At 40.6% G+C, this 22,499-nt stretch overlaps 1 protein-coding gene across 2 annotated transcripts in view; it reads right to left on the minus strand.

The window, feature by feature from the left end:
* Positions 1 to 22,499, minus strand: part of DPYSL3 (dihydropyrimidinase like 3) — a 98,232-nt gene that overhangs the window by 53,204 nt on the left and 22,529 nt on the right. The window contains exon 1 of one of the 2 annotated variants that reach the window (XM_042451968.1): positions 11,406 to 11,621. The exons of the other annotated variant lie outside the window; for it this stretch is intronic. Coding sequence (XP_042307902.1) covers positions 11,406 to 11,447 — 42 coding nt within the window. The 5' untranslated portion in view covers positions 11,448 to 11,621. Of the gene's footprint in view, positions 1 to 11,405; positions 11,622 to 22,499 lie in introns of those variants that run through there. 2 annotated transcript variants of the gene reach the window in all.

Consider the following 22,499-nt stretch of genomic DNA (forward strand, 5'->3'; position numbering starts at 1 on the left):
CTGTTCTTTTGACATCTATTCCTAGGACAAAGCCAATCTTCCTCTTTTAAGACTAACAGTGAGCAAAAATTAAAATAACGCCCAACTTCAGTTCATTTTTTAATTTTTTTTTATTTTGCATTGGAATGAAGGGCTTTTCTGAAACAAAGATCTTTCTCACATTTAGGAATCTAGCTTCTTTCTCATATTACATTAATACTAATTAACTGTCTTACATTTTAAAAAACACACAGAAAATGTTTCTATGTATATTTTTGGCACAACACGTTCAGCCTCTAGATGTGAAACTCCTAATAAATAAATGGCAATTTTCTCAGCATATAACAAGCTCCACAAACACTAGTAAAGTCTGGTCTAAATTTATCAGTTTCAAGCTACAGAAACTGGGAACAAATCAAAACAATAAATAGTTATGAGAAAGGAATGTTATATCTATTAAAGTGGAGAAAATACTGAGCTTGCTTTATAGTACTGTAGAGTTGCTTGCTTTATAGCACTGTATAGCACTTTAAAACAAAACAACCCTCCAATATCTTTTTTGTCCTCTATGTGAGGAGCATGGTGAATTCAGGAAAATACTGGCTATGGGAAGATGTTGTTAACCTCCTCTCTCTGTGTGCAATCGTCTCAGTTTAGCTCAGACCTCCACATCCTTAGTTGCAATTAAGAAGAGATACTTGGTTGCATTTTAAGTATTTACCCTACTGCACAGTTAACACATACTGCCGCTTTACCCTACTTTGCCTTTCTTCTGGGCCCAGAATGTATACTTTTCACCTCTCTGAAATGAAAAGAGGTACATGGTGGGTTTAGAAGCAAATTTACTGTGCTCGATATTGTTCTTTTTTTTAAAAAAAAGTCTACATTTTAAAAAGTTATTCCTTTTGCTATGGATGTAAAAAGTGTCTGTGGCTGATGTATAGCACACACCAGATCGTGAACGAGAAATGCCCAACTTAGAACTGCTGCATCATTTGTTCCTGGACCTGGGGCCAGACATGCTCAGCATCTCAACAACAAAGGGAGAAGATCAGCAATAGTTCTCAGTCATTCACTGGGAGGCAGAAAGAAGGGGATACATGCAATGACATCATATCTATTTTGACATGGAAGATTCTGGATGCATTCAAATGTAAGAGGAACTGAAGAGGAAAACAAGCACTTATCAGGAAATGGGCCTGACTAATGCAACGGCTTCTGCATGCTTACCAGGAGCTCCCAGACTATTACAATAAACACACTGTTCATCCTGCCAAAGCTCATTTGTGCTTCCCCACACCCAACCCCATCTTCCTGCCAACCTAGTGTCAGGCTACATCATTAGACACTGCTGGCCTGAGGGAAATTTTATCTGGAAGGTACAGATGACAGTGGGGGGGGGGGGGTCACATTTATGCAGTCACAACAAAGGCACTAAGAATCAAACTTCTTGGATTCTATTCTGGAACAAATCTGACACAAGTCTCAACAACTGCTATGAGAAACTTTACTGTTTCTGAATTCTTACACAAAAATTGTCCCAAGTCAGTTTTCCTCATACAAGGAGAAGAAAAGAAAAACCAACACTTTCCAGGAAAAGAACTTTTCATGGACTAGCAGTAACTTCTCTATCTCTGTAGGTTACAAATTTTATTCAAGGAACAAGTCTTGGTTGTAGAAGCAAGATCAGAATGACATGTACCTTTTTTTTTTTAAATATGCATACAAGTATTAGGAGATAGCTATGCAAAGATGCCAGTGTACAGGTTTCATGCAGTTTAGGATAACACACAGGTGAAATGTAGCATCAGTCTGATCTTGTGGTTAACCACAAGAATAAATCACTGCCATGAGTGTTATGAATTCAATGGCTCTACATCTGTCTTTCTTGTGGCAGATTTACAAGACCAGTTCATCAAGCAAACATGCAAGCCATATAGACAAATGAGTCTGCATAAATTTAAAAACGCTGCACATGTAGATATGTGAACTGGCCCCAGATTTCTCACAACTCTATCAGATAACTTAAAGATACTGCTGGTGTCTATAAAAACCCATTAAAGGCTATTCATTAAGAGTACACTCTAAAATGAAATGGATTGATACAAATGAGCTTTTAAAGAGAGCTCTCAGATATATTATTACTTCTAAAAACTTATTTTAAAATGTAATCTAAATTCAGGTCAAACATGTTAAAAGTCTGTATGCTTGGTCTCTTTAAAATGACATCAGACACACTGAGGTTTAAAACTTGATTTTCTACATACATAAAAGTATGGAGAAAAGGCAGAAAAAATTAAGTTTCAAACTAAAATACCTTAGGTCATACATAGTCTAATTATCATAGTGCAAGCTATATATTTAAAATGTTAACCAAAGAGCATTTCCCCGTTCCTACATCTTGTATTAAAAATGTTGAGTCTGAGACAAAGATGTTAGTAGCATAAGCTTTTGTAGACTAAGGTGTGAAACAGACAGTCAAAAAGAGTCAGCTTCCTGGCAGATTGGGGTCATGGCTCTCTTGTTTCCAAGCAGATATAAACTGTATTATACAAAAGACAAATGGGATACATGAGCAGAGGTTTCAGACTGTGTTCCTACATATTATAAAGGGCTCTATTTAGTTTTAAATGAGGTAGTAATGGTTGCATCAGGCAATTAGTGTGCAAGCTAATAAATGAATTAGAATATAAAGAAGGTTTAGATCTCTGGTATACAATCAGCCCTTTTTCTTCATTTTAATATTGACTCAGTCAATACATCTCACTGCTGATTCCTATTCCCACTAAGAATATCGATTTGAAGGATGGACTGATAAAAATAAAGTGACAATTTTAGATCAAGGAATTGAATGGCAATTCCAGTTTTGAGTCTTCCCTTTTTCAGGAAATATATCCTATGGGCAACTACATTATATCAATAAATTTATATGCTTTCTCCCAAGCCAAGCCTTTGAATATTAACCCCATTGCACATGTTGGTTCCTCAATCTACTTCCTTTTTTCTTTCTGAAAGAAAACCACAGTATTAATAGAACCCAGAAATTTAGCAAGCCTCAAAGCACTGCTTACCTGTCTCCTCCATTGAAAATCTGTTAGGACCTGTTTGTGTGTTCTTAACAGCAGGACTTTCTTAGGAACTTAAGGCCTCAAGCAAACTGTGTGCCCTGAGCGATGCAGGACCGCAGTGACCAGATGCCACAGTCCCAAGGCAGGTTGCCATGGTCTACAATAAGGAGACCTTTTTTTGCACTTCTTTTGTGGTTGGGTTTGGGCCACCTTAGGCAACTGGGGCACAATTTCAGCCCAATCCAGAGGCATGAGTCATCTGAATGCCACATCCCCAGATCTGCTCAAAGCTGGCACTTTTAGCTCGTCTGTTTTGGGTCTAAGATATCAAAATCAGACTTCAATACTGGCTGCAGGGTCAATGGATTTATTGTATGTCTGTTACTTATTTTCTACTTCATATTGTTTTTAAAAATGTAGCAGATCACATTTTCCTTATGTTCTCACACTATCAAGCAATTATACCAATGTAAACACCAAGAAGAAACAGAACACATTCAGAAAATGAAGAATATTAGTATCCAAAAGGATCTTGTAGCACCTTTGCGACTCAGGGGCTCAAGAGAGTGGCCCTTTTAGTGCTGGATCGGGGTCATGGCAACTACAGTACATGACACAGCCCCAATCTCGCCTTTCTGCAGGACAAAAAGGAGCTGCAAAAAGCGCCTTTTTGCACCCCAAAAATGCACCATAGCCACCAGCACGTGGCTTTTCTGCACTCCTTTGGTGCTGTGTCATGTAGATGCAGCACCAGAGGAACATTGTGATGGTACACACCATGTGGTGCAGCACATGGCATCACGCCGGCTTGGGTCGCGGAATTGGGGCATGCATCATGTGGATGCCACGCCTCAATTTCGCCCCCAGACTAACCTTAATGGCCAATCTGTACAGCCCCTAACTGAACACAAGACATTGTAGCATAAGTTTTTGTAGACTTGGGGGCTGTGCAGATTGGCCATTAAGGCTGGCCTGGGGGTGGAGTCAGGGCATGGCATCCATATGACACACACCATGACTCCGACTCCATGGCAGCATCATGGCACTTCTCTGGCACTGTGTTTAGCTGATGCAGTGCAAAAGGAGTGCCATAAAGCTGTGGCGAGACAGCTACGTGCCCTTTCCAGGGCGCAAAAAGGAGCTGCTTGTTGCGGCTCCTTTTTGCACTGCGGAAAGGCCAGATTGGGGCTGCAGTATGTGGTTGCTCTGCCGCCGATCTGGCAAAGATGGTCTGCACAGCCCCTTGGTCTACCTTCTCAGGTGTATGGAGTGACTTGGTGTCCAGGAAGGACCTTTATATCAGACTGTATGTAGCCACAGAAATGCCATATTTGTGGTTATATATTGATGAGGTGGCAAGTTCAGTTTTAACTATGAGGGACATTTTAGTTTTAACACTGAGAAACAACAGAAAGAGGAAAGACGTTCCCTAAGGTCAGGTGGGTAGATGATCATGTGAAGGGTGAAGGGAGTTTTGGAATATGATGTGTGCAGGCTAGGAACCAGAGAGGAGATATGATAAACTGGTGAAGAGTGTCCTCATGAGGCTGGGGTGTTAACCAGTGTTATAATATATGTAGAGAACTACAGTGTTATAGTAGTTTGAGTGCTGGACTGCAACTATGGTGATCAGGGTTTGATTTCCCCCTCAGCCATAAAACCCATTGGGTAACCTTGGGCAAGTCACTTGCTTATAGTCTTAGGCAAAGGCAATGGAAAACCTCCCCTCAACAAATCTTGCCATGAAAACACCCATGATAGGTTTGTCTTAGGGTTACCGTAAGTCGGAAACAATTTGAAGGCACACCACAACAAACAACAGTGGCAGAAAGCCACTAAAGAACAGTACAAATTATAAGAAAATCCTCCCCTACAAGCCTGATCTGAAGTCCATCTCTCATAATACTTCTGAAATACTGGGCTGGATTCCTAGGAACTTTATTCATTCACAAATCGAAACAGAATGGGGGTAGCCATTTTGGCCACGTAGCAAATCCAATAATACCCAAACAATGACACTTTTATTGGACCAACCAAACTGCACAATTATGTTGCAAGATTTCAAAGTCATACTGGCTTCTTCATCAGGCAAACAAGAGAAAGAAATTGAAGATATTAGTCATAGGCCTGCATTTTCTGTTTTTTCTAATATTTTTTCTAATACAGTGGTGCCCCGGGATACGAAATGATCGCGTTACGAAATTTCCGGGGTACGAAAAAGTTAGATTGGAAAAAACTGTTCCGGGTTACGATATTTTTTTCGGGTTACGAAATTTATTTCGGCGCGAAATTCAAACGCAAAGCGCAGCTAGCGGCTTTCCAGCGCTAACGGAAAGCCTTTTCGGGTTGCGAAATTATCGGGTTACGAACGGAACGGCGGAACGAATTAATTTCGTAACCCGAGGTAGCACTGTATTCAGACTGATTGGCATGCTTTGCCTCTACACCACCTAAAGCAGTGGTTCTCAACCCGTGGGTCGCAATCCCTTTGGGGGTCGAATGACTCTTTCACAGAGGTCGCCTAAGACCATTGGAAAACACATTTTTCCGATGATCTTAGAAACCGAGACCATCGGTTGGGGGTCACCACAACATGAAAAACTTTATTAAAGGGTTGTGGCATTAGAAAGGCTGAGAACCACTGACCTAAAGTTTTCTTGATGCAAAACATGAAGAATTCTTGAGAAATTCAGTGTTCTCTACCTACGTAAGAGCCTGTGGCTTCACAAAGGAAGGAGACATGCTGGATTACAAGGAAACATCTTCTTTGAATTGCATATGGACATTAAATTTCCTTGACTTTGAAAATCTACTAGTGATCACATGGCCAAAGGGGGAGGTGCCAGCCTGCAGATAGCCCTCCCTACTATCTGAACTAAGACCATAAACAGAAAGTGCAGGCCAATGACTAACATCTTTAATTTCTGTCTCCTGTTTGCCTGATGAAGAAGCCAGTGTGACTTCGAAAGCTTGCAACATGTAATTGTGCACTTTGGTTGGCCTGATAAAGGTACATTTGAGGGGTAACTGTTTGAGATAGCACATGCATCTGGGGTTGGAAATGCTGGAGCAGCTATAAAGTTTGTGCATCTTGTCTCATATATCATGTTCTCATTAATCCTTAGGCACAGGTGTGATTCCCAGAAACACACTTGTGTTTCCAAGTAATGGACAATTAGATAAACTTTAAATATACATACAGTACATCAGTTACTTTCTGATTTCCAAATATGACAAGCATATGAATCTTCACATACAATTGCTTTGTACTGTACAGAATTATCCAGAGAATGGTGTCTATTGAACATAAACAGATTTCGTTGTATAATCTGGTTGAAAGGGTTATGTTTGGAAGCCATATGTAACTTGCTTTGGTGTGTGGTTATTTCCTTGCACATCCATCCCTTCTCCATTATTACTCTTCTTCCCATTTGGATAATGTTCATACTTCCTGTCTATACTCAACTCCCATTCCTCTGCAGCACGTAACAGGTCTGATGTTCTAAAATAAATTGGGCACATGCTTCAAAATGCAGCTCAGAAAAGGAACAGGCTGTTCCTTTTGGTTCAAAGAAATGGTACAGGTTGACTATCCCCGATTTGAAATGCTTGGGATCACAAGTGTTTCAGATTTTGTTTTTCCCCCCCAATTTTGAAATACCTGTATTTACATATACATAACACACAACACAAGCAGCATAGTACATACTGTATTTGCAAGGCTGGAGAGAGACACAAATGATGCAAAGCTGGGGAGAGACATGCCACAAAAGAGAAACTGAGGATATGTGAAAAGGCAGCAACCCAACTGTAGTACTTGGCACAAATTCATGCAAATCCACGCTTTCCATCATTTCACAGCTCCTGATGTCTCTCTCCAGCCTTGTGTCTCATTTGTTTGCTACTTGTGTGGTGCATGAGACGCGAGGCTGGAAAGACACTGAGGATCTCAGAGATGAATGAACAGGAATGCCATAGCCCCTGCCTTGAAGGTGGAGGTGGGAGGCTGGTGGTACAATATTTTTGGAGGTTTGAGGATTTAAGATTTACAGATTAGGGGTGCTCAGCCATTACTCCCATGCTACAATACACAATGCATATTGTGTGGATGCAGACCAGAGTTTAAAATCCATAACTCCTCTTATCAAAAGGAACATTTAAAAAAGTAATGCAATGACAACACTATACATTTCTCTTATAAATGAAAGTCCTGTTTTGTCCTCTGTTCTTATGAATCATAGAGTTGGAAGAGACCACAAGATGACCCAAATACAACCATCATCCCTGAAAACTGAAGGGCCATGTCAATGCCGTTGTACCAGTCATGTATAGTCTTGGTGGGGTAACTTGCTACCAGAAAGATGCACTTATAGGTAGGTGCCTTTCTATTGGGTTGCAACTTGATTATGTGTCATGGATGTACACCCTACATAACAGATGCTCAAGAATATATTGTGAATATCAAAGATGTCCACGTACACCAAAATAGGGAAAAGCTTGGTCTAAAAACAGAATTACATAATTGATGTACACAGATCTGAGCAAGTCATTTTACCTTTGGGTCTCTATTTCTCTATCTAAACTGGAAATGACAAACTTCTACTAACCCATTAAAGAAAAAGAATTTTTTTCCAGATACAAACTGACTAAATTTGCTCCAGGCACTATATCCAAGATATGACAACTGCCTAGACTACTGTCATTGTATAGTCACTTTTCTGGGCAAGATTTTAATCCTTTTTTAAAAACAAAGCACAGATTATATCTGTGCTGTGATTCTTAAAGAAGCTTTTCTGAGAACACCACATCCATACTGTTAATCAATACTGTATCTTTAATTTTAACCTTTTTATTTTTTAATCTTTACAACAAGAACAACATTTCCTCCTCCTCATTTGCCTTTTCCCAACTTTTTTCCAACTTTAGACATCTTTTTAAGAAGACACAAGTAAAAAAACATATAAGTAAAACATATAAAAAACTATTGTTAAAATGTAATTAAGCTACAGGATTAAACATATCCACTGAAAGGCAATACAACACACTATTAAAAGCTTTTCCTGATAATCTTGCCCATTTTTAAAAAGTCTTCAGTTCTCACTAGAAGAACAAGGAGAAAAACAAACTACTAGCAGTCTCCCTAGGAAGGGATTTCTAAAGCTTGAGGGCAGCCACTGAGACAGTCCTCTACTGCATTCCCACCAGACATGCTTGTAAGAATGGTATGACAAAAATGAAGGACACCTTCATACTGAAGTTATGAGCACTCTCATATGGGAAGATGGGGGTTCTTTGGAAAGCATGGATACAAAACTAACTGTACATGTTAGAACCAGCACTTTGATGTAGCAAGATGTTCTCTTAAACAACAATATCCCACCTGCACCTCTTGAACACTCTTCAAGAGTCCCACATAGAGTAAATTATAGTAATCCAAAGTATTTACTTTTATGTGTGTTTTTACTTTTTAACAGAAACGCACCTGGATTTTCCAATCACACCTGCAACTTCTGTCTACATCACAACAACAGGCTGAACTGCAATGCTCATGGCTTGAATGTCATATCCAATACAGCAGTGTCCACAAATCACACACTGAAATTAGTCACAGATGCATAGTACCAATATGAAAAACAGTAATCTTCCCATTCACTCAGACTTTTTTTTCAACAAAAAGGGGCTTTTGTTTACTGACACAGCTGCTCACTGTCCTTACATCTTAGTATGGACTTCAGGTGCTCTCCTATAGCACTGTAATCAGAAAAAACAACAACGTGGGTACATGCAGCATGAATTGGCTACAAGTGGCACTTGGTGGTGTGGGGCACATAAAATCCCGAGCCACTTTATTCCTCTTGGAATGTATTTCTGGTTGTAGGATGAGACACAAAATGGAATCAGATGAATTTCCTGAGTAGACACACCCTTCAAATTACATGTGACACAGCTTTTCTTCAGCACACCTAGGAAAACAGTTCCTCAGTATATTATACATGTCCACAGGAGAACTGTATATCTTCATGCTTCAAGTAATGTATATTCCACATTACTGCAAGCCTCCTGCAGCTATATTGTGCAGTCTGCAGGGAGTACATAAGTGTTAGTTATTGACATACACAATGGAGGTGTCGCTATATCAAAATTAGGGTGCATGGTCAGAAAATGGGCCCTGAAGAAAATGTATTTATAAGAAAAAAAATCCTCTAAAAATCACAGTTTTGGAAAGAATTTATTTGTTTTCAGTAGTTCTACTCTGATATATTCCGTTCATACCATTAAAAGCTACATAAAGCCAGAAACATCAATAAAAGAACCAACTCTGAAAGAACCTCCACAGAACCGATGAGCTGCCCTTTCCTTGTTCCAAATCCAAGGGCAACATACAGCAGAGAGCATAGTGGCAGAGGAGGGCAGAATCTGAAATCTGTGACCAAGCCCTTTGGCGCAGCTGGACTTCTTGCTATTTCAAAGAAAGCAGTGGATGTGTAGAATACTAAGGTAGGTGTGGCTACTCTGCACAGAGCATCAGAGAAGCAAAACTGCTGCAGTCAGGTACAGCAGCACAAAAGAATACTGTATCATGGCATTTAGCTAATGTAGGTCACACCTTATAGACTCAAGGGAATAGATGCACCACTTTCACAAGGTTGCTGTGATGGGTATATATTCACACAGCTGTTTATCTGCTGTAGTTGAAAGCAGATAATCTGTCTTAAATATTAAAAGGATTAATTCCCAATGCGTTAATCATGTAGTATTAAAAGCAAATCATCCAGTAGTGTTCAAAATGGTTCTTCACAAAGCAGAGTGTGAAATAAGATGTCGCCTATGTCTACTCCCTTTTCTGTAATTAGTCCCAAATGTCTCAACTGGAACCCTAAGTATACCACATTAAATGAAAAGGGTCTGATTTCATGAAGATACTGGGAAAATGCTGTTTCTTGAAAGAAGAATAAAAACAAACACAAACTGGCACCTCTGTTTAAATTTAAATCCCTAAATCAAGGTCACAAGTAGGAAAATATGCCTACACAAACAAGACAAATTCTTTAGGATCAATTTTATATTATTGTTTTAAATCAAAAGCATGAACAAAGAAAAGAAACCACTCAATCAAAGATATTTCTCTGTAATACCACAACCAGAAAAGGGGAAGGAGGGAATTCTTTAGGGAAATTACTTGCTTTCTGGACAGGTACACTGAGAAGACAAAATATTTGCCAAGCTTTTCCTCCACCCTCTATGTGCATGTGTGTGTTTGTGTGCCTGCTTGGGTTGTGCTTCCTTTGTTTGCCTTAAAGATGGAGTAGCCACCAGTTCCCCCAATGCATACCTTATCCCACAAAAGATTTCATTAAAATGCACTGGAGACAAAGCACAGCTGCACTCCTTGCATCTGAAGCCAGCAACAATAAACCCCAGGCCTTTTAGAGACCAAGGGGGTACCCTCACTGCAAGGCGTTTCATTGCATCAACAATAAATCAGGGTGGGGTATGGAGCCACTGGAAATTCATCTGCATGGCACACACCAAACAAGATGCAAAACATCAAGATTTTTTTCAAAGCATTTTGTCAGTAAAAGCAAAGAAAAGAAATCCTTTTCAATGTTTGTAAATCGGAGCTTTCACTTTTATTGAGGAGTCAATTCTTCTTTTTCCTGCACCAATCAAAGCACATGACGCACCCAAATATGCAGCAAACAAAACTATGCAGCAGGCAACTTGGACACAGCCACGTTCCCTGCTTTAGCAAGAGTGGTGACAGGTCAAAACAACAACAAAAAAAGGAATGGTAAAGAACAGCCTGGTTTTAAAAGGCAGGCTGACTTGGTTAAATCCGCCTCTTCCATGGGGACAGGATCTGTCCAAAGCATTTAAAAAAGTGATCAAATATTCTGAACGAGACGTAGAGAAGGGACACCACCACCACCATTAAGATTAATAAGACAAAATGTCACTAAGTCCTCATTATGTCCTGCAGACAGGACAACAGCTTGGGGGAGGGAGTCAATTGCAACAGTTTGGGACAAGAAGATATTGCAGACAAATACCATGATTCTGCTCAAGTACAAAGGTTTTCTAATTGGTAACTGAACAACATGAAACAATGAAGATTCTTACACTCAATTGCACAGATCACAAAAAGTGAAAGATTTGCTCACTTGAGGCCACCTTCCCCTCCCCTGGCTGTATAACATCCCTACTAAATACACATCGGTCTGGAGCTAGTCTGCATTAGCTTCCTACAAAAGAGAGCAATAGGGTTGGTAACTGGTGAGGTGGAGTAAATTGCTACAAAACAAATAGGAAGATCATGCATTAAAAAGGGAAGAAGGGAGGGGAGAGTACGCCACTCACAGTTATCCGGGGGATGTTCTTCTTGCCCTGGTAGCCAGACATGATGTGCGGCTGTTGTTGCAGGGGCAGAGCCGGCTTTTGCTCACCAATCTAGGAGTGATACCAGCTTGCAAAGAGGCTCAGGTGGAAGAAATGGTGCGTCCTTTCTTTCCTCTTCTTCCCCTTTCCGTCTCGCTCCCTCTCTCTTGCTTCACACAATAGTAAATCCTCTCCCTCCCTCCCTCCTCTTTTTTTTTTTTTACCAATGACAGCTGGGACCCTGTAAGACAAGAATGGCTGATGAGGCGACTCCTCCCTTCTCCTTCTTCCCAGTCTCGCTTTCTCTGTGTATTGATTTCTCTCTGCTCACTGCATTTGCCTCACCCACTCCTGGCTGCTGTCACTGCAGGAAAGCCTGAAGGCCACTAGAGGGTAGCAGTAGAAAGACACCAGGCACCAGATAGGCAAGGGTGCTGGATGAAGTCTACGAGCCCTTTCCTAGGGAAGTTCTCTGCTTCTGCAATGTGCAGTTGTAAAACTAGAGGCAAACAGAGACCATGCAAGAGAGTAGAACAGAGATGACTACAAGGCTCCAAACGATGACAGCAGCAAGAAAAAATGAAGCTCTGTGAATGAATTGCCATAAGCATACTGGGAACCAGCCACAGAACAAAGGATTTCCAGGATTTTTGGTGTATAATACAGTTGGCCCTCTGTGTCCACGGATTTTTTATCCATGGATTCAACCATCCATTGCTTGAAAATATTCAAAAATAATATAAATTTCAAAAGCAAACCTTGTTTTTGCCATTTTATATAAGGGATAGCATTTCACTATGCCACTGTATTTAATGGGACATCAGCATCCACAGACTTTGGTACCTACGGGGTGTGCTGGAAACAAACCCTCGAAGATACCAAGGGCCCCACTGTACAGTGGATTTTTTAAAAAAATTTTTTACAATGAATAGCAGCCAAGCTGGCATGTGGCAAGACACTATTAAACACTCCACATATTTATTAGTTTTCAACACTGTTATATGGAAATTTCCCTAAAATCTCTATTACTAATGTTATATGTTTTGTGGTTACAGAATCAAACTAGAAAAAACAACTCCTAACAGGGAGATTCTTCCCAAGAATTGCACAGACCTTTAGAAAGAAATCATCTTATTGTTATAAAGAAAACTACACATAGACATGGAACAGGATATAAATAGGATTGCAAGAGGCATATTTCAGAAATCTATTGTTGTGCACCTTCAAGTCATTTCTGAGTCATGGTGACCTTAAGGCAAACCTATAATGAGGTTTTCTTGCCACGATTTGTTTGCCTTTGCCTTCCTCCGAGGCTGACAGAGTCACCCAGTGGGTTTCCATGGTTGAGTGGGGATTTGGTCTCCAGAGTCCAGTACTCAAATCACCACACAAACTGGCTCTCACTTTCATAAATCTAACAAATCCAATCTATAATATATGGTAATCTGGTTAATTTGGGAGTGGGGAGTTTCTGTCTCTTAGGAAAATGTTGACAACACTAGAATTTTTTCCTACAAAAACATCATATTTCTATCCATGCACAAGCTGACTTCTGTGGAAATAAATCCCACAAAACTGGGAAGAACAAAAGCCAAAATATTCTCTTTCATCAAGTCTTCTAACATATAAACTTTCTTTGTTCTATTGAGTTTTATAGTGTGGTTAGTGGGTCTAAGATCACTGATGTGGTTTGAGGATCATATTGTGCTTTATACCTGATATGAGATAATCTCCTCCAGTTGCAAAACACATGTGTACACAAAGGATCTGCTTTGTAAACTGTGTGGAGCCCTGGTGGTGCAATGGTTAAATGCCTGTACTGCAGTCACTCATTCAAAACCCTAAGGTTCAAGACCAGCAAAAGGGCTCAAGCTTGACTGAGGCCTGCATCCTTCTGAGGTCGCTAAAATGAGTACTCAGATTGTTGGGAGCAAATCAGCTTACAGTTGTAAACCGCTTACACACTGCTTAGGCGGTATGAAGTGGTATAAATGAAACTTGTTTGTGTGTGTGTGTGCGTGTAGAATATTCGCTATTAGGGAATGAAGAACATCTGACCTGTAAGGAGATGATGAAGTACAAAGACTTTGATTCTAAGTACCTGCAGTACAAGACAGTTTACTAGATAAGATGTGAGTGCCACATTGTGAGGCTTGTGTCTAAAACCAAGGAAACTTATTAGTATTTGTGATATATGCTTAGTATGATTGTTCCTCATTCCCTAAGTCCCTTTTAAATAGGTGACCAGATGCTGTCCTTTTCCAGGACATGTCCTACATTTCAGCCTTCTGTCCAGGAAGAATTTCAAAATGCCCTCCATTTTGAGCATGACTAAGCATGAATTCATATTTATATTATTTTTAGCTTTTATTTTGTTATGTGCTAAATTTTTCTTCAATGTAATGTAATATCCTACATTCTGTGGTGCCTTATCCTCCTTTGTGGTTAGGACATCTGGTCACCCTGTTTTTAGACAGCATCATCTCCTTACAGGCCAGTCTGCTAATTATACAAGGGCATGGACCCTTACACAACTATGTGGGCAATTCAGGAAGGTGAAGGTGACCTAACTGAGCTGTCACTGCAGCAAATCTACAGTACACAGCGATCCTACTACTGAAACTAGAAAATGAATCTGAGAGTTTATTTTTTTTCTGCTTAGCGATTCTTCATTTTACTAACTAAACAAGTATTTTAACACGTTTTAAATTTTAACAAAGAAATCCATCAAAATTCTTAGAGAAGCATAATGCTCTAGACTGACCCCGGATTAAGTGATTTAGTGTAGATGCATCCTAAAGTGCTTCCCTGACAATTTTGACAGATTTCTTGAACTCATTATAAGCAAATACTATTTTCAAACTGTGCTGGATAGATACATGTAAAAGGGCAGAATCTGAACACACACAGAGAGAAGAATGAGAGAGATCTAGAAGGAGATTGTCAAGCTGGTAGAAAAAAATTAGAAAAAGAAATCTCATGTTTAGATCCAGACTGGTAGCTCGCATTGATTCAAAGGTAGTACATTTTGATGAGACTTAAAATACTCATTTGGATAGTACACACCAAGAAACAAAATTATGCTCCAGAATGACCACTGGCATTATCCCCTGAACCAACCACGCATACTAAGCCGAATCTCGTGTGACTCCCTGCCAATTGTGCCCATAGGTCAGCTGGGCTGGCACCACATTGGCTCCACCCGCCCATCCTTCTCAGTTCCACCACCATGGGCAGAAGCCCCCTGAGAAAGCCTGCCTCATTCACCATTGCTTCTGCTGAGGTCAGAACAGGGCACCTTGCCATGTGATCAATGAGGTGGGGGGCTTTCTAGTCCACCTTGTTGATCACAGTGGTGGCCTATTCTGACCTCAGCAGAAGTGATAGCATACTAGATTCACAGGTTGCTCCTGCCCACAGAAAAGTAAGGGTGACCTGCTTTCAGAGTTGCCGCCATCCCTTCCTCATGGGCAGGAGCTCCATGTAAAGCCTGCCCAGTGCACCACCTCCTGCTGAGAAGAGACTTGCTGAGGACAGATCATCCCTGAGATCAATGAGTAAATGATAGTGACCCCCTCCTTGTTGATAACATATCCCAGCACTCCTTTCTATCCTTAGCAGAAACACTAGCATGCTGGGCAGGCTTTACATGGAGCTCCTGCTCATGAGGAAGTGGCAGCAGTCACTCTGAAAATAGGCCATCCTGTTTCCCCATGTTGCTCAGTGTGGGGAAGAGGGATGGCATGGCTCTTGGCATGTGTGCTGGAGTATTAGCATCAATGCTTGTTTTGTAGATCTATGTTTTCTTTTCTTGAGAAGGAGGGTGTCTTCTAGCAGGAACATTGATGTATATTTCTATAGTCATTTGGTCAGTGTTGCTTGTGAAGAGGTCACTTCCCATACTCCTTCCTTTTCTAGGGGGTCAATAAAGTTTGTTGCCCTTTGTTCTCTGTCCTCCTCTCTCTGCTCTCACCAAGCATGGATGCAGAAACCAGGTTATGCTACTAAAGATGTTTTTTTCTTCTTACTTACACACATGAGAGTCAGCTCTAGGGGCTCTTCTACCAAGTATAGTTTTCCCTACTGATTAGTTATTTTGTAGAACCTAGAAGTAAATTTCTGCTTAGCTAACAATGTATCCCGTTTATTTCCCAGAAGCTCAGATCCAGTAGATTTTTACCAAATACCTGTAGTGTACACGCTTGATGCTGTTGGTGCTGCTGCTGCTAAACTTTCTTAAACACAAATAACCAAAACCATAATCAATTTTCTAACAATGTGGACAAACATATCAGGCTGAATGAGATCCAATCCAGCTGTTCACATGCCAAAAGAACTCAATGTCATTCTGCGGTTTCTGGGAAACACTGCACTTTCTGCCAACTTTGCTTAGTTTGGAGCAAAGTTGGATTAAGAGACAGAAACCTCTGTATTTCCCTGAGAGTAGCTGTACATCGTGAGGACAGCCAGCACTGGTTTCAGGGTGAGTTTGGTGTGTGCCCCCCCCCAGACAAGACCTTAATACTTATAGACTAGGAATTAGGAGGGGCAGAAACCCTCCTCCCATCTTGGAGTTGGAGCAGATGGTCAGTTTGCCGAACACAACAAGATCACAGCAGAGAGCATCCAATAAATACATAGCCAAAGAGATGAAGAATCTGAGCAGTTTGGGCATGGAGTTTTAATTCAAAAACATTAAAAACATAGCTCTCTTGTAGCCCATAACTTAATGAACATTCAGTATTTCTATAGTGCGTGTTTGTGTGTAGCAGAGAACTTCAGTAAATCCTACATATTTAAAAGCCCTGTGTTTTTTAGTCTGTAGGTACTCTACTGAAATATATGGAACTTCTAAAGTAATTTTTTCCCCTGCCCAACAGCATGGAGAAAACATAAGGAGATTCTGTAGATCAGAAGAATTGGGTATGATAGACTCAGGAATGACAGTTCCTTAGAGGTGCTGCAGGGATGGTAAAGAGAACACCCAAAGAAGAAGAGGCAACAACTCTCAGATGTAACCAAGCACATTCACTCCTTGGCTTTGATTCTTTCTGCATCCAGGCCATTGATATTGCTAAAAGCAGTAATGTGTGGGCAAATGGATTTGCAGGATTTGTGGCCTCAGTTGCAATGATCATGTCCACTCTCTAAAAACAGATGTAACTTGTTTATAGAGAAGACAAAGAAAGAGATTGGAGCTAGATGAGTACAGCTAAATGGATCCTCCAAGCCAGGTTAAATTAAGGATACGCCACAAGTCAAGTGTTCTTATACCAAGCAGAGTGCAAATGTGAGGGCTTCCAATGCAGAATAAAGTTCACAGAACACCATTTCATGGTTTATCAAGCTCCATATTGTACAACAAAATAAACCAGTCAAGTAAAACTATGTAAATCAATACAATTAGCATTATTTATGGCAGCTGACCAACTGGAGGTGGTAATCTAAAGATATAAAATTCTAGAGCAAGTAGGTTATACTTTGGCAGGATGCAAGAGGAAGGACAAATAAAACTATCTAAGATGCAAGTTGTGATAGATAATTTAATAGCAAAAGGACATGATAAAAATAGTACAGTGGGCCCTTTAATAAATAAAATAATTTTTAATTTCTATCCCGCTTTTTGCATACATGGGGGATCCATTCCGGACCCCCAGGGAAGGCAAAAAATGTGGGACCTCAAGTCTCATTTGTTTCAATGGCTGTGTATGGGCATGCGTGCCATTATAACATCCAGGGCTTGCCGTCCGCATAAGCTTAAAGCCGCAGAAGGCAAGCCCGCAGATGGGGCCAGTGCACTGTAATACAGGCTGAACTGGAAATCACAACCAAAGCTGATCTTATGATAATGCAGAAAATGCAAATATGTGAGATAAGAGGCTGCATCTGCACTTCAGAAATAATGCAGTTTGACACAGTTTTAACTGTCATGGCTCCATCTTATGGAATTCTGGGATGTACAGTTTGTTGTGGCACCAGAGCTCTCTGAGAGAGAAGGCTAAATATCTCATAAAACTATATATTCCAGAATTCTGTAGCATTAAGCCATGGCAGTTAATGCAATGTTAAACTGCATTATTTCTGCAGTGCAGATGCAGCTATAACCAAATATTTCAAAAGAGCTGTCTATGCTCTCTGTAGATATATTTAGAACCATGTTTAGTTTTCCCATCTTCCATCTTTTAAAAAATGGCAGTAGATCCTCTAACACAATTATCATGGCCATGTTACTAGGAAGCAGAAAGTGCCTTTTCCACTCTGCACTGCTTCCTGAGAGAATTGCCTTTTCACAAGCTGCTGTATTGTTTGTATGTACAGTGCTGTGCAAATCTACAGCGCTTTATATAAAGCATAATAATAATAATAATATCAACTTTGGGGAAAACTACACTGGGAATGGGACGCAGTGGCTCAGACTTTGACAACTGCAATATTGGCAGTTCGAGCCTGAGCACCACGGGATGGAGTAAGCTCCTGTCACCAGTCCTAGCTTCTGCCAACCTAGCACTTTGAAAGCATATAAAAGTGCAAGTAGATAAATAGGTACCACTTCAGTGGAAAGGTAACAGCATTCTGTTCAGTCATGCTGACCACATGATCACAGAGTCATCTTTGACCACACTGGCTCTTCAGCTTAGTAATGGAGATGAACACTGCCCCCTACAGTTGGACATGACTTGACAACGGTGTCAAAGGAGAAACCTTTACCTTTACCTTTATAATGGGAACCCATGACTGGAAAGTATGCACACACACCCCAACAGTGAAGTTCAAACAGCAGAGAAACATGCACACATTCAAAAAAGATGAAAGAAACAGAAAATCTTATGACTTTCAAGCATATGCTTTAATTTGGTCCAAATATTATTTGCCCAAGGTGCTTCTGCAAATTAACTTAATTTGGAAACTTAACTCACTTCAGATGTAGTGCTGGAGAGAAATGCTGAGGATACTGTGGACAGCCAAAAAGACAAATGAGTGAGTCCTAGAACAAATCAAGCCTGAACTCTCCCTGGAAGCAAAGATGACTAAATTGAGGTTGTCATACTTCAGCCATACCATGGAAAGGCATGACTAATTAGAAAAGACAACAATGTTGACAAAGTAGAAGGAGCTGAAGACCGTACACCAGGCAGCTAGAGTCAATCAGGGAGGTCACAGGCCTGTCTCTGCAGGATTTGAGCAGAGAGATTGAGAACAGGAGGTCTTGGATAGGTCTCATTCGCAGGGTTGCCATGAGTTGGTCAACTCAAAGCAGCTAACAACTACCATTTTCTGTAGCGATGCTTCATTTATCATTAAAGATAGGTGATTGTACTGTTGGATTTTGGAAATGTCATGATTTGTCCTGTGATGATGGAAGTGGAAGCTACGAACATTTGAAATGCACTATAAACCTGGAAATTATTTTAAGGCCTTTTGGAAAGCCACTTTGTTGTTTTCATTTTGTGTAAAGTAGGGCCTGTCAAATGCAATTTCAAGGTGTTTTTTGTTGTTGTTGTTGTTAGGCATACAATTCATGGAAAATTGACTGGTGTCCACACCCCACAATTATGATGAGGAAAGTATAGTTAGCATTATTTCTGCCAACTAACTTTATGGCACAAGTACATGGGTGCTTTATTGTTGTTAACTGTCCTAAAGTTGGCTTCGACTCATGGTGATTCTGTGGATGAGTCATCTCCAAGATCTCCTAATCTCCACTGTTCTGTTTAGGTCCTGCAAATTCAGACCCATGACCTCCCTAATTGAGTCTACCAACCTAGCATGTGGTCTTTCTCTCTTTCTTCTTCCCTCTACCTTTCCTACCATTATTGTTTTTTCTAGTGAATCATCCCTTCTAATGTGGCCAAAATAAAACAGCCCCAATTTGATAATCACGGATTCCATGGAGATTTGAGACTTCTTAAAATATCAACTGCCAAAAGATATGGTGATTACTGGAAATACTGAAAACAAAAAAGAAAAACACAAATCCCTTTGTGAAGGACAAGCCCACATATGACTATTAGCTATGACAGTTAAATAGAAGCCCAAACACGCAGAGGATGCATACATACAGAGAGCAAGTACAGAGACCAACCAAATCAACATAAGATGCCCCCTGCAATCAGGCCCTGCTTTGTGAATTCCCAATCTAATCTACTTGGCCTCTGTTGGAAACATAGGCGCTTTACAGGCCGCCCAAAAAGGGCGGTCTGCCAGCGCCGTCATTTGCTGCGCAGAGGAGCCCCAGCGGCCAAACCGGGCAACTCCTCGGCGCAACAAAAAAGAAGTTGCAAAATGCAGCTTCTTGTGGCGCGGAAATGGCGCCGCAAGTTGCCAATGGCACACTCGCAGCATCATTTCTGCTGCGTGACGTGTGGACGCTAGGCATCCGTGACATGAAAATGGTGGTGCCCGTATAGAACAGGGGCTGCCATTTTGTACGCGCTCGGCACGTACTAGGGTTAGGGGCGTCCGAAAAGGATGCCCCTTTCTAACCCTAGTACGCGCCGAGCATGTACTAGGGTGCCCGTTTGTAATGGTCCGTACGGTAATCCTGCATGAGATGGATACTATACCAACCCAGCAAGAAATTGCAACCACACCTACAAGGACATTATAAAATAACATCCTCATATATACAGTACAGTAGTAATGGCATTAAAAAAACCCAACAAGAATAGCAATGCTTTCTGATTCTATCAGTACTGGTATATGTTTTCCTTAGCAACTTTATTTTGCATCTCTATACAAATGCTAAAAGAATCCACACACCATTTGCTTCATGTCAGAGACTAAACATGTATTGTAAGACCACAAAGCAAAATCTGCCTTCTTGCTGCTTTTCATCATAAAAAGGATCTAGACTTCTGGAGTAGACTGGCAGCAAGGGCTATCTGTAGCACATGTACCATTCAACTTATGCTTTCTTAGATCTTTACAGATCTAACTGGCTTTATTTTTTTATTATTATTTTTTAAAAGCTTATATAAAACCAATGCCATATATCCTGTTTAGTGTTTTGTTCTTCTCAAGACTTACTGAAATTTAGCAATGAGATTTACTGTACTTATGTATGGGAATGCCACTTGGAAGATACAATACAGACACTAATACTATGGCCCTAAAGGCACTTGTTCATGAGGAGAAAGTTGAAAGCTAATGTTGTTGCACTAAATACAGCATGCTGACTCACAACAAGTTCAAGCAGACCTACTGCATATTTTCTGTGCAGGCTGATGATGTATCATCAACCAACTTTTTGGGTTGTCAGTAGTAAAGCAGCACTTTCAGAGTTACACAAACTGAAACTCAGTGTAGTACATTACTTGAACTTAAACTGGTTTGTGGAAGCATCCAAACAAATACCACAGCGGGTTGCACAAGCCACAAGCTTAAACAGGAGAATCAATGCATAAAACAGGGGTGGCAAATATTCAATACTATGTTGATTAACTAATATTCCTATCAAGCCTCACCATTGGCCAGGCTGGCTATGCTGGATTGCAGTTAAGGGTTCAACACTCTCTGAAGAGCTGAACATCCCACATCTCTGCCGTGAAGTCCAGTTAACAAATTTACATTACATGGGTATGGAAGGAAACCATAACAATATCATGTAAATAATGAGAGAACTGCCATTTAGATTCTCCATGATCAATAAATCCAGTTGTCCATCAGTCACATTATTTACATCCCATCAAGATTAGGATGCCAAGCTATTCATATAATGGGGGGGGGGGGGAATACAAGCAAAACTGCATATACAGTGGGCCCTTGGTATTCTGCCAGGGTTTGGTTCCAGGACCATCCATGGATACCAAAATCCATGGCTGTCCAAGTCCCATTATATACAGTGATATAATAAAATAGTGTACCTTATATAAAATGGCAAAATCAAGGTTTGCTTTTTGGAATTTATGCAGTCTTTAAATTTTTTCAAACCATGGATGGCTGAATTTGCGAATAAGGAATCTGTGGATATGGAGGGCGGGTTGTAGCTGAAGACATACAAAAAGTTATCTACAGAATTAAAACACTACTTTAAATTCATAAATTAAAAACATTACAGCACTAAAACAGAAAACTCATTCAATAAAACAGTCAGTTCCCAAACACCTACTAGAATAAAATGATCCTCGCCTGATAATAATAGGGCAACAAGAAAGGAGCCACCCTAGACTTCCTAGGAAAGGCATTCCAGAGACTAGGAACAGCCATAGAAAAGGCCCCTTTTCTGCATTCCTGTCAAACTTGTAACGTTGATGGGACTGAGAAGCACCTCCCCAATAGTCTTAGAATTTGGGCAGGCTCATATGGTAAGATAAGGTGCTTCAGGTAGCCTACACCTGAGCTATACAGGGCTATGATAGCCTTTTGGCTGAAGAGCGGGGTATAAGTAAATAAATATTATGCTTATTATTTATTATATATGTCATAACCAGCACTCTGAATTATGCCCAGAAATGAATTAGCAGTCAATGGAAATACTCCATTTCAACTCTGGATTAAGTTTTAATTTTTTCACCCTCATCCAGTCCATTATTGTTAAAAGCACCACTTTAGAGCCAAAACAACCAAAACAACTGAAGTAGCAAGGAGAGATAAATCTTGGTTTCATCAGTTGTAGGATCTTCAGAAATGCAAATACAGTGGGCCCTCGCCTTATGCGGGGATCCATTCCGGATCCCACCGTGTAAGGCGAATTCCGCCTATGCTCAAGCCCCATTATAAACAATGGGGCTTGTGCACGGCGGCGTGGTGGCGGCGCAATGGGCGCACGCGCCCATTCAATTGAATGGGATGCGCCGCCCCTTCCGCCCCGAGGCTTGAGCGCGTATGCTCAAGCCGCGTAAGGCGCACCCGCGTATGACGCGGGCGCGCTGTACCTAAAGTGCTAGATTCCACTGAGGCATTAAGAATGTCCTATAATGACCCTTTCACAGGAGACGCCTAAGACCATCGGAAAACACATATTTCCAATGGTCTTAGGAATCGAGACGAAAATAATTTTAGGGTTGGGAGTCACCACAACATGAGGAACTGTATTAAAGGGTCGTGACATTAGGAAGGTTAAGAACCAATGATCTA

This window comes from Sceloporus undulatus, chromosome 2, assembly GCF_019175285.1.
Source record: "Sceloporus undulatus isolate JIND9_A2432 ecotype Alabama chromosome 2, SceUnd_v1.1, whole genome shotgun sequence".
Classification (NCBI taxonomy): domain Eukaryota; kingdom Metazoa; phylum Chordata; class Lepidosauria; order Squamata; family Phrynosomatidae; genus Sceloporus; species Sceloporus undulatus.